Genomic DNA, 13,771 nt, shown 5'->3' with positions numbered 1-13,771 from the left:
ACTCTGGGAGGTCACATCTTAACTAGATACTCTGGGAGGCCGCATCTTAACTAGATACTCTGGGAGGCCACATCTTAACTAGATACTCTGGGAGGCCGCATCTTAACTAGATACTCTGCGAGGCTCTAATCTTAACTAGATACTCTGGGAGGCCGCATCTTAACTAGATACTCTGGGAGGCTACATCTTAACTAGATCCTCTGGGAGGCTGCATCTTAACTAGATACTCTGCGAGGCTCTAATCTTAGAGCTTCACTTAGCTTTAGAGAGCCCTGTTTTATTGGGGACAAGTTTAGAAGAAAGAAAATCAATCGGAGAAATGGACTTCTAACAACTATTGAGGAGAGATGATTGACACAAAGGGGGAAAAAGCAAAGTTACATTTATGAGGCCACACTGACCCATTTGTGCCCATCATTTCATGACCCCCCCTCCATTTCACACCCTGGTACACAAATGTGCCAACCGACCCACTGCCTTCTGTTACATTAATAAGTGTGTGATACAGTTTTCTTTTTAAATCAGATTCTGTTTCAGTAAAGCCCCACTAAGAACTCAGTTATAACGACATCCACATCCAGTTTATGGTCATGATTTTTATGAATGCTTTCAGCACGGGGATGATGGGGAGACAAGACATTTATGTTCCTGGGCCATAAGCAGCTGTCTTTGAAGAGATAGCTTCACTCTGGGAAAAAAAAAGTCAATTTCATGGCTGCAACTTATTGTATAAATGAGACTAATGTGTCAACTCGGAATAGTATGTGTCTATTGTGAGGGTTAGAAATACACAGCAGATGGACAGAATTCAAGGCACTTGCATGTTGGTATTTCTTTGAGGCTAAAGAAGAGGAGGTAAACAAACCCGGTTTTCTCGGCTTGGGTGGAAGCTGAGACAAGAGGGGAAGGCAGTGTTCACACACAACCAAGCGAATGAGGAGGGTTGGCTTTCTTCATGGCATAGCAGAGTTAGCACTGAGCGTGTAGCCTTTGCGATTTCCTACAGCATGACGGTATATGTCCATCTGCCAGTTACGATATGTGAGTTACCAAGCAGATGTATTTAGGACAACCAGACACACAAGCTAAACTGCGCAGTGGGCTTACTCTGGATCCTAATAATAAACTGCCAGAAGCATCTTTGCTTTTCTGAAATTCTCCTAATGCAAAGAACCCTGGTCACGTGAGAATATTTTCATGCCCAAAATACACTATGCTGTTTGATAGCCCTTTGCATATGCTTCTTTCTGGGTTTGGAATGTCTCTCCACCTCCATCCCCTCTGCACCGTCAATACGTCTAGGAGGCATTTCCCATTTCCTTCACCTTCTGCACTCCGAGGCTACCCGGGCTTGCTACTGTCATTGTGCTGATCCCGCTATCATCCCATTGTTTCCAAAATGCTTCCCCACTAGATTCCGTGCTTCCCACGGATAGACAGTACATCCTTTGATGGAATGTATGTACAGCCTACACAGTCTGTATGTCAAGTGAACAGACAATGTGTAGTAAGGAAGCAGAATCAGAGCTCTCATTGCATCAGCTTCCCCCATCGTAAACTGTCAGCTACAAAACAGGCAGCTCTGCTTTGTAGGGGAGTTAGGGGAACCGAAATCTTCAATGGAAAAGGGAGTAGGGTCCTTTTGACCTGATATGTGAGTATCACTTTATCAGTATCATTTTGAGTAAGATGAATTATGTTAGGAGATTATTAATGATAGGGAGCATCTTGGTTCTCGTGAAAAGTGGGGTTGCAGTTGTTACTTTTTATACATCCTCATCTACTGAAAAAGCATCAGGTACCATGGCTAGCTGAGTAAGCCAGAGACACCTCCCGACCACCACTGCTCATGCACGCCAGGGAATTGCCTGCATAATTGCGTCACTTGAACTCTGCAGGCAGCTCTGGAGTGTGGCTAAATGTGATAATTTTCTCCATGAAGTGGACAATATTTGTAATTCACCATGGAACATTACCAGGGTTCACGCTGTCCTGACCCAGATTTCTACCGTTTTGTTGAAAATTTTTCATCTAATGTAGGCATGTAATTGAGGAGTAAGCCTGCTTACTGATGCGGGATGTCCTTCTGTATATATGTTGCTCTTATTGGTTGAAGAATAAAGCTGTTTAGCCAATGGCTTAGCAGAGTAAAGTCAGGTGGAAAATCAAAACAGAAATAGACAGAGTAGGCGGAGTCAAGGAGACACCTTGTAGCTGCTGAAGGAGAAAGATACCAGAACATTACAGGTAATCCACAGCCTCATGGCGATATTAATTTGAGATGTAAGAGCTAGCTAGAAATACGCCCGAGCCATTGGCCAAAGCAGCTTCTTCATTAACCAATGGTAATGGTAATAAAACATATCACAGCATACAGAGGGGATTCCTGCATCGGCTTACAGTGAACTTAGACCTCTTTTCAGTGAAGAGATGAACACAGGATATGTAAAAACCCATCCACCTTTCAGTGAGCACCGACTAATTCTTCAAAGCTCTACGTAACATTAGAATCTCACATTTTGTAAGATTTTGATCAATTTTTTGATAAGCACGACACCTGAAAAATCAATCTTCCCCACTTTCCAGGTTAATCCTCCCAGGGGACATGTTTGAAGAAGTCAGTCTCTGGGACTTTGCCTTTCAACTCTGTGGTCTCTCTTTGGCTGAGCCCACAGAAGAAGTTCACGGCTGAGCTTGCATCAAAGCAACAGTGCCCTGCAGAATGGCTGGCGACATCAGGGAAGAAGGAGGAGAGAGTCTACTGACCTTGTGAAGCTCCACGGGAGTTGGGGACATGATCTCCTTAATTTCTTGCTTCATTTTCCTCAGGGTTACTGACTTCCTGCCCACATCTGAAGGCAGAGTGTTGCTGCGAGTTGTTTGGCTGTAGTGTGGCCGTGAGCTGCTCCGTTCCTGGAAGCTGGCCTGCCGCCCCAGCTGAGTGCGGGCCGTTGGAGCCTCATGATTCAAACTCATGGTGCTCCCCGACATGATTGTTGCCTGTGGCATTGACAATTTTCAGAGACAATTAAACCACAGAAAAGGAAAGGGTTTGCTTGCTCAACGTTTAGCACAATTCTCCCTCTGCCCAGTCAAAATATGGTGTCTTCAGGGCATAACCAAAGGCTGGAGAATGGACGCACTAGCTGAACTATGAAAATCTGGAACATGCTTTGCAATGACATTTAGAACGCACATCTTGAATCCAATGGAAGTACTTAAGCCCTTGAGTTTATTTAATCAAATACCACCCCTAGCAATGCTGAGGGAAACTGAAAACCTCCAACTCTAGCTTACTGCACACCACACTTTCATTTTAAGCACCAACTTGGCACCAAGCTGACTGTAAGAGCTGGGATTCATGAAGCCATCTTCAGTGTGTCTTAGAGAGCTGGCTGGAGAGCTTCACAGTGAAGACCAGGCTGCTGCTGTCTGTAATGCTGCCTCTGGCTCCAACAGAAGCAAACCGCAGGCTGGAACGGGATGACTGACTGATGCAGAGGCAAAGGGTCTCCTAGCACTTCCAGCCTGATACTGTTAAGACCGTCGTTCCTCTGGCCCAGTGACCTGCCTCAGAAACTTACAGATGCATCTTTTCATATCCATCAGCATTTGGCTTCTACATCTCATGGCACAGACAGTGTTTCTTAGGGATGATCTTTGTGTAATATTCTCAGAGAGGCTTTAAAAAATTACCCTTTTATATAGGATTCAACCATTTGCTCAATTCAATCATTGCTCAACTCTGAGACTTGGATTGGATTTTACCAATGAAAGCAAAGTTTGCTCCGCTTCAAATATATTCCCTGGATAATACATAAGCAATGGCAAGATTGCATCCCTGAATCTCAGAACTGGAACAAAAGAGGGTGTGCAAGCAGGATCATGATGGGAATGGGCCTTTCTCATGCCAGATGGTGCCAACACTCTAAAACCAGGACTGTGGCCATCTCTCTATACTTTATACGAGGCTTGTATACAAATGTATGTACTGGTAAATGTGCCTGAAATTATAGAAACAGATATTATGTCCATGCGCGTGTGAATATATAATATGTGGCTTGTTTACATTAATGCAAAAGCCAGAAGCAACAAAGCCTGATCTGTTGAACTCTGTGGGATGGATTCATTAATTTAAGCCTCGGAAGTCTGTCCGGGAGGCACTTGACTCATCCCGGTTTATAGGAGACTGAAGTACAAAGAAGTTTACTTGCCCAAGGTCACCTAAGCTGGGACTGAACCAAGGATGAACCTGTAGCTATGCCCTAGAGGGAACACTGCAGAGGGAGCGGCATCTTTATTTGTCAAGAGTAAGAGTTTGTATCTCTCCGTCCATGTTTATATGTGTGCCACTAAGGAAGCACACCACCGTCAAGTACTGGTGCAAATATACACAGATCTAAACTGCACGGAAAAGAAACAAACCCCACAAACACGTGCTGCCTAGACCACGCATGCCATAGATGCTTTGGAGAATGGACGTTCTCCTTGCCGACGACAGCGCCCCCTACAGTATCACTTGATATTCAGTACCAGCACAGGGAGGGTTTATAGGCTGTGCGGCTCATTCTTTCACAGTGGGAGGAAGAAGATGGATATATGGGTTCTGGATCTTGTTGTGAGTCTGGTAATGAGAACCCCAGCTGTCAGTTGCAATCTTACTCCTTGCCTAACTGGCTCTCTGCCTTTCCTGGCCACATAAACTGCCCCTCTGTAGGTAAAAAAAAAAGTCTCTAATATTTAAGCAAATGTAGGCATCTATAGTATTGCATATTTCTGATAAATACCTTTTTGAGGTTTATTGACATCTCTCTATGGCCGGCTATGTTGGTGTCATGGGAGCCTTTCATTTGATGACGCTTACATACATCACTTCTGTCTTTAGTCTGTGCCAACTGACAGAACCTGATGATTTTTTTTTTCTGCAGTGGTGACTGTCTCTCATTGTTCTTTCCTACTTAGAACCTTTATCTGCTTTATTTATATCTATTTTTCCTTCTCATTTTTTTTGTGAGATCCACAGGAAGCATGTGGGAAGTAAATCCATGACAGAGTCTGAGGGCTGACATTCTGGCTTTGATGAGTCTAAGCTGCTGGAGGAGACACTGCCAATGGGTTTTACTAGGGTCCCGTGGCCAAGAGGAGAGGTAAGAAGAGCTCCTTGTTCAAGTTTTCAAACCATGAGCCCACTTACACTGAACTCCAAGGGAATTAACAGCATCTAAACTGATTATAAAAGTTAAAGTACAAATACAATTTAGGTTCAGACATCTGATTAGACTTTTATCTGTTAAAATAGTTAAAATAGCATTCATTAAGAAATAGCAAACTCAGTACTTGAGTTTTATTGCCTCATTAAACATTAGGTTCTTTATTAACATTATGTCAAATATTAGATCACTATAATTTCTATTTTATTTTGATTTTTCAAGACAGGGTTTCTCTGTGTAGCCCTGGCTGTCCTGGAACTCACTCCGTAGACCAGGCTGGTTTCGAAATCACAGAGATCCACTTGCCTCTGCCTCCCAAGTTGCAATCAGAGGTCTGCAACACCACCGCCTGGCAATTCCTTTGTTTTATATGAGCAAAAACTGGTAAGGGAGGTTTAAAATTGCTCAAAGTCTTAATTTGAGTTTTTATATTTATTTATTTATTTATTTATTTATTTATTTATTATGTACACAATGTTCTGTCTGTGTGTATGCCTGCAGGCCAGAAGAGGACACCAGACCCCACTACAGATGGTTGTGAGCCACCATGTGGTTGCTGGGAATTGAACTCAGGACCTTTGGAAGAGCAGGCAATGCTCTTAACCGCTGAGCCATCTCTCCAGCCCCTTAATTTGAGTTTTTAAGCTTCAGGGAAGGCTGTATATTTTTCAGTGCTAAAGTTAAACCTAAATTATTGCTAGTAATAATGAAAATAATTAATAAATTCTCATTTTAATCACAATCAGTTTAGCTAATCTATATTTATAAACTCTGTAGTTTGCTTTTGCTGTTGAAGGTAAATTTCACCAACAGGATCTAGCTTCATTAAAAAAAAACAAGAGCTGTCTCAATCAAGAGAACATAATTTATTTAAACGACGTTTAAAGTTTTTGTGATACTAGTATAAATATGACTCTAATGTAGGAACCTGGTGTGCATTTTTCCTAGCTGAAAATGTAGCTTCTCTTTGGCTTAAAGCTCAACCCCTTTCCCCTCTGCACCTGTAATTCCCAGGCCCACACCATGATGCAAAGCTGTGAAGGAAAAACCTTTAGGCTGTTGTAACATACTTCCATCTGCAGGCCCTTGTAACACACTTCCATGGCCCGTGGTTTTCATGAGCTAACCCAGTCCAGGTAATGGCCCAGGCTCATCGAGTTACCTTTTATAGGACCTTCAACGTGCACAATGTAAAAGAAGGTGCAAGAAGAGTGAGCTCCACAGGAGAAAGAAATCAAAATGGGAAAGGAAGGGGAGCCAAAGTAAGTCAGGTGAGGGCATTGGCTCAAGAACTATCAATTGTGTTCCTTATTCAGCCTGTGCCACGCGCCCATTCTACTTCACGGGGTGGTAAGAGCTTAAATAAACCAGCTGGCATTTAGGAATTGTGCTCTTTTAGCAAACTGGAATCAATGTCTCACAAATTACTTTAAATTTTATAAGTCTATCCATGCCCAGGTCCTTTAACTGTGCTCTGAAGCCAAAATTCATGCCACGTCATCTATGGTGTCTATAAATCCAAACTACTGCTCTCCTTTAGAGTTCGCTTTGCAGATTCACAAACATTAGAATCACATAAAGTATCCACACATGCAGTTGAGAAGCAAAATAATATAAAGATGAATAACCAGTTTAGAATTGCAAGAGTTCCGCCCGGTTGTGCCATTCACATTCCTTAGAGTGACTTGGGGACCTCATATGACATCCAACAAAAATGAGACTTCCACCACTTTACACTTTACAGCTTAGAAACTTTAAAAGAACATAAAAGGAAACATTCCAGGCCTTCCCAGACTAAGTCTGAATACTGTCAGCAGATTCACGGCTTTAAGAAATTGCCCGGAGTTCAGCTGTTACAATCCAACCTGTTCCTCCTCAGATTCGGGCGGAGCTAATACAGAATTAAGATTTCCAATGGTCAGCAAAGCAGGGAGTAATCTTTCCCCTGCTTATCACATAGACCGGTCTTTTTAAACAGCCACATGGCTATCAACTTAAGGGGAAAACCAAATATAATTGTGTTTCCTCTTATGTTCCTCTTGACGGTCAAATTAATTTCTATACCAGGTACAGATGAAAACATGCCAAAGAAACCTTTCGGAAGCAGCTAGAGACTGTTGGGAGTCTGGGCTGGCTCCTTAGCGATTTGGGGGAAACAGGGACAGTCAGGATTAGCAAGGGAGCAATGGCGGAAGCCACAAGTCAGTAAGAACTGCATTGTATAAAATCAAACTGCTGTCTGGAAGGCAAGGGCAGGGGAGGCAGCTTCACAAGCAAAAGTATAAACAGAAAGGGTAGCTACCAAGAGAGTCATGTTTCTCAATGACACACGCCTGTCAGCTTTCTCCTGTGGAAAGGGTTAAAGCTTTTAAATGAACTGCTGTGATCAATGCAAACATAAAAGGACCAAAAAACAAAACAAAACAAAAACAAAAAACCAAAAATGAATGTAGAAATAAGATTAAGCAGCGGGACCAAGGCTACCTCAAGTTCTCTCAGGATCCCTGACTGGCCACAGGTCTCCAGGTCCTCCAGTGCTTGAGACCAGAAGTTTTCCTCTTGTTCAGCCTCCGCGCTGTCTGAGGCCCCTGCGAAGCTGCCAGTAAGAAATACATTCTGGGTTAAGGAAAATGCGTGCGCTTGTGTGCGGGTGCGCGCGCACACACACACACAGTATACACATGCATACAAACTTGCACACACACACAGAGTGCACACATGCATACAAACTTGTACGCATACACACACACAGTGTACACATGCATACAAACTTGGACGCATACACACACACATACACACAGAGTGCACATGCATACAAACTTGCACACACACGAACATACACTTCTGTATGTCAGATATTTCTTCTCATTTTCCACAAAAAGAGGGAAGAAAGGATCCACTTTCACCAGGCTTTCTTTGGATTGTGGCCTCCATGTAAAGGCATCTCTGATATGTTAGAGTGTGAAGTGGCATGCACAATTAAATGGCCTTCATCACTACTGCTGGCTTTCAGAGTACTCGTGGCTGCATCAGTGTGGCTGGGCTGTGGCAGATGGCACCATGGGAATATGTTTCCATCTATAGGGGAGAACTAATCTTGCCTAAGGATTTATAAAATCATTATAAAAAAATACATGCCTTCACTTTTTATGCTTTCTTAAAACTATTTTGGTAAGGAACCAACCCTAAGATATACTTCTTTTAAAAAATATTTATTAATTATGTATATAGTGTTCTATCTGTACATATGCCTGCAGGCCAGAAGAAGGCATCAGATCTCATTATAGATGGCTGTGAGCCACCAACTGGCTGCTGGGAATTGAACTCAAGACCTCTGGAAGAGCAGCCAGTGCTCTTAACCTCTGAGCCATCTCTCCAGCCCAGATATACTTTTTCATTAAGGAAGGACAGAACTTGGGCTGAGGGAATGGCTTAATCAGTCAAGGGCTGGTCCTGTAAGTATAAGCACCCGAGGCTACTACCCAGAACCTATGTGGAAGCACATGCTAGCAATCCCAGCCCTGGGGAGGCAGAGACCGGTGGATCCCGGGGGATGCCGGCAGTCAATCTAGTCTAAGTAGTGAGCTCTGAGTAGATAGGTTCCTGTGGTTGCAACAGGCACATGTGTGAGTGTACACACACACACAAAGTACACACACACACACAGTATGTGTGAGTGTACACACACACACAAAGTACACACACACACACACACCTCTATGGTTCTTTTGTCTGGGACTGGTGGCAGACACAGGTGGGAGTGTGTGGCAAAGGGGAGTTCCAGGTGAGCCTGGGGCTCCAAGTGAGACTCTGTCTCATAGCAAGTGTTTCTTACACGTGGCTGTGAAACTGCCTGCGGGAGAAGGGAAAGGAGCTGCTTGCCACGATAAGTACACGGCTCCTAGAAGCTGGCGTCCCCCACGGCTACTCTGGGAAACTGCACTGTGGCCTGGCGCTACTCGGCTATCTCTCGGCGGGCGCACGTTCTAGAAACCTATGTGGCTGATGTGGATGGTTAAAGTGGTGGCTTCACAAGGTCCACTGGGTGCAGATAGGCGCAGCTCCTCCCACTGAGACCTGGAAGTCACCTCGGACAGCGCTGCAGTGTAAGTGGAGGGGGCAACCTTACCCGCTGGCCGTGGACCGATCCCAGTCTTCGTTACTCAGCCCCACATCTGGATAAGTCTGGCTTCGAGGCTTGGGGACCGGGGACAGGCTGCCTCTTTGTTTTGGACTCCTCCAATCATAGGTGTTGAAATTGTATCCTGAAGTCTGAAAAGTGGTACCTGAAACAGAAGCAAGGCATAAGAGCCGGGCGTGAGGATTGTTGCATCTGTTGAGCTATGACATCATTGGCCAGAAGAGGGTGGGATAGTAGGTGCCAGCTGGAATAGCATCAAGCCTGTGGTGGTACTCATCCTGCCTCAGTGCTCTGAGGGCTTTCTTCATAGCCAGCTACGGTACTATGAATATTTGCAATTAAAAGATGAAGTTGAAGGCTTTGTAGTAGCTACGCCTTCAGGGGCTTCAAGTCACAGCTTCAGGGGAACCAGTTTTCAGGTCCTCCAGGGCCATACGCACACCTCCATCTTCCCACACTGCCTTGGCTGACACAGCTCTGGACCAACAGATTCCCGTTTCTCTCTTCTCCATTCAGAGCCGTTCCACCACGTGTCCGTGACAAGACTCATTTCTCACTCAAGTTAAACCCTTGAGGGTGCTTGGCCTGGAGTCTCAGGAGCATAGCTTATGCCGCCAAATCCAGGGTCAGGGTGAAAAAGCTGTGCTCCTGAGGAAAGGGCACCCAGAGGCTGGGTCATAGTTGAACCAGACACACTCAGGGGAAGGCATTTATCACTCCATATTGCCCTGCCATCTGCCTCTCTCTGAAAGTCAGAAGTAAGGACGATACTAGGGAGAGGAAGCTTGAATGTTAGCGTGTTTATCTGAATAGCAAAACAAAGATTGTGCTTCCTGGTTGGGGGAGGGGTTAAGTCTGATGAGCCTGATGGGGGATTAGGGAACAATTAGGTTATGCAATAGACATCCCCCTTGAATTTCAGCTAAGTCTATAACACCGCGATTTTGACAGTAATAGACTTAAAGGCTTTTTATAACAAGAGAAATGACACCCTTTGCAATCCTGCTGAGGAAAGCATTTAGAGGGCATCTTCACATATGTGGTGGAGTATATAGCTTTTCGGTGTACTTGTTGGGGTTCACCTGAGAGAGGAAGGGCATATGCATAGGCTGACTCCACAGCCTATATGGTAATTACCCCATTTCTTAGTCCATTTTCTCAGGTTGTGTAAACACACACATGGCTTAGCAGATGTGTGTCTTAACTTTATTTAAGGAGTTCAACGTAACAAACAGCCCTCGACCCCTATTTTCACTATTTAGGGGTTAGAACTTGGGTCACGAAAGGGGTCAAAAGATGGCCAAATGAGAGCGCGAAGTTAGCATGCCAGCACTGGTTAGGTCTAGGGGCTGGGAAGCTGGAAAGAGTAACGGTGAAGACACAGTCATAGTAAGGGCTGCTCGTACCCCAAAAGCCATCAGTGCATCCTCTCCACCTAAGAAGATACTCTGGTCTCTCTTACTAACGACATGTGTTCCTCCCTTCACGGGGGAGGTAAGTCACCTGATTAGCCCAGAGGGACAATCTCTTGGCCCACTGCTGTCTCTGTTCATCCTCTCCCACTGCCATGGGGCTGTGTGGTAAGCTGGATATAGTCTGTGAGATGCCCTGACCATTCTCATGGCCAGGAGACTTCTCAGAAGAATCCTTACAGCTCTTGTTCCAGATGTTGGAAATGCAAGCCAAACAGCTGGAGCACTGGTAACTATTTGAACCAGGAAATGACCCCGAGGTTAAAAGTGCTAAGTATTTAGGAGCATAGATCCCAAAGCACCACAGTTTTATATATGCCAGTTTTGATATGCCTACGTCTTTAAAACTGAAATCACGTCACTGTTAGGACTTGGAAAAAGTACCCTGGTTCTGGCTGCAGGATAGGCTTAGCTTCTTTAGCATGTGCACTCACCTTTGCAGGAGCATGCTCACACACACACACACACACACTCACACACACACACACACACACACACACTTTAGAGCTAACTCCAACATTTACTTCACAACACTTTCTGGGTTGATAAAGAACAGGATGGATTAACATATGCAAACACTAATCATTTTCAGGATATTTATCATACTAGGGACCAAATTTTACTTAGAGAATAATGAAGAATTTGGGATATAACGGAGTAAAGCGCACCCTAGAGAGGCCCAGTTGCAAAGTATTCTATATTGGAAATTCAAGGCCTTTGGCTTTAGTTTGTGACATCAGAGAACCAGATAGAGGGTATTTGGGCCTTTTTAAAAAAGAGAGTCTATAACTATGACTATATTTGGCTTTTCTGAACAACACTGACAGGACTATGAGATTAGACACTCAAAGAAAGAGTTAGGTGCGAAAGTAGGCGTGGTGCTCCAGACTTGATGGAGGCTCTGTAACAATGCCAGCAGTGATGGGTGACACCAGAGATGCTAATCGGTAGAAGCAGTAAGATGCGTGGGCCCTGATGCCGCTAAGGCACTGCGTGCCTTCACCAGGCTCTGGGTTACACTGTGAGACAATAAATCTGCACCTTGGTGAGATGCAATCATGTTGGTTCTCACGTATAAGTCGCTGAATGCAACCCCTAACTGCCTTAGGAGGATGTCAATATTACGACTTAAAGTGGGGGATTTAGGTGAGTGACAGCCAGCTGCTTCTCAGATGTGGGAAGGTAACAAATCCGGAGGAATGATCCTCTACCCTGGGAACAAACTGAAACTGTTGCAAACGAAAAGTAAATTGTAAAAGATAATTAAATATTGTTTTTATTGAATGGCAGTGCCAGTAAATGCAATTAAAATGCATTTAGGATGTGGGAAACTACATTTGCATGAGTGTGTGTTTGTGTATTGGTGAGTGTGTGTGTGTGTGTGAGAATGCACACGCATGTGCACTTTTGTACATGCCAGGTCCCCACAGGCTCTCCACCTCTGTCTTTTAAGGCATGATTTCTCACCAAACCTGGAGCTTGCTGGCTGGCATCTGGCTAGATCGGAAGCCTTAGAAACCCTGCCTTCCCTTCCTCTCCAGTGCGAGGATGCCCCTGACTGCTTTGTTTGTTTTAATGTAGGTCTGGAGAGCCCAACTCAGTTCCCTATGCGGAAGACACTTCAGCCGCCAAAGCATCGCCCAGCTTCTGTAAATGGCATTTTAAGTGAAACTTTGATCAAATAAATTGTAAAAATCTATGCTGTAAGTAATCACTGCCTTCAGAACTGGAAACCTTTATCCCTCTCTCTTTATTTCGTCTGCATCCTGGTTTTAATAGTGAGGTCTATACTTTGCGTCGTAATGAGGGTTTAAAATGCAGTTTTGGTTCTTTCTGCTGAGCACCAAGTTTCATTTTATTTATTTGCAGAATGGAAGAGAAAGCGTCACAAATGTAGGTGCTTCTAAATCGCATTGGCGTGGTGGTTTTCATTTTTAGGGATAATAAATCTGAGATATTTGTAAAGTCCCGACACGCCAACTCAGTCACAGTGGCTTTTCTGAGTGTTTCCCATCCATTCCCTTCAGTTCCCAGCAGCTCTTCATGGGGGAAAGGAAACTAAACGACACTGGCTCCTACACAGAAAGTTTGAAATGCTCTTGGGGAATTTACTCCCTGAGTCTATAATTTGGGGGCTGTAAGTCTTGTTGTTCCTTGTAGTTTTGGAAACCAATTTTAGCAGAAGAAGGCAAGCCAGACAATCTTGGCCAGATTTCGTTTTCAAAGACCCAGTTTGTTAAGAACAAGAAAATCAAATCATATGCTTGAGCGGCTATTTGTAATTGTTCTTGCCAATGAATATTTCACGTGTCTGGATGAACACTGCTTGAAAAATGGCAGACGAAGGAAAGCTCTTTTGACTCTCAGATGTCTGACATCTGTGTGTGTGTGTGTGTGTGTGTGTGGTATGTGTGGTGTGTGTGGTGTGCGTGTGTGGTGTGTATATGTGTGTGGTATGTATGTGTGTGTGGTATATATGCATGTTAGTGTATGTGTGTGGTGTATGTGATAGTATGTGTGTGTGGTGTACATGTGTGGTGGTATGCGTGTGTGTGATGTGTATGTGGTGTGTGGTGTGTGTGTTATGTGTGTGTGTGATGTGTATGTGGTGTGTGTGGTGTGTGTGTTATGTGTGTGTGTGATGTGTATGTGGTGTGTGTGTGTGGTGTATAATGGTGTGTGTGGTGTGTGTGTTATGTGTGTGTGTGGTGTGTGTGTTATGTGTGTATGTGTGTGGTAGTTTGTGTGTTGTGTGTATGTGTGTGGTGGTGGGTGTGGCATGTATGTGTGATGTGTGTGGTACATATGTGTGTGTGTAGTGTGTGTGGTGTGTGTAATGTGTGTGGTATGTATGGTGTGTGTCGGTGTGTGTTGTAGTGTGTGTATGGTATGTATGTGTGTGTGGTGGTGTGTGTGTGATGGTAATGTGTGTGTGGTGTGTGTGTGGT

General features: G+C 44.3%; 1 protein-coding gene across 1 annotated transcript in view; it reads right to left on the bottom strand.

Annotated features, from left to right (window-relative positions):
* Grip1 (glutamate receptor interacting protein 1) overlaps nucleotides 1-13,771 on the bottom strand; it is a 263,579-nt gene that overhangs the window by 22,681 nt on the left and 227,127 nt on the right. The window contains 4 exon segments of the mRNA XM_005357916.3: nucleotides 2,767-3,000; nucleotides 7,513-7,557; nucleotides 7,695-7,806; nucleotides 9,340-9,496. Of these exon segments, the coding sequence (XP_005357973.2) occupies nucleotides 2,767-3,000; nucleotides 7,513-7,557; nucleotides 7,695-7,806; nucleotides 9,340-9,496 (548 nt within the window).

The sequence above is a fragment of the Microtus ochrogaster genome, chromosome 24 (genome assembly GCF_000317375.1).
Source record: "Microtus ochrogaster isolate Prairie Vole_2 chromosome 24, MicOch1.0, whole genome shotgun sequence".
Classification (NCBI taxonomy): Eukaryota; Metazoa; Chordata; class Mammalia; order Rodentia; family Cricetidae; genus Microtus; species Microtus ochrogaster.
This window is presented reverse-complemented; position numbering and strand designations above follow the sequence as displayed.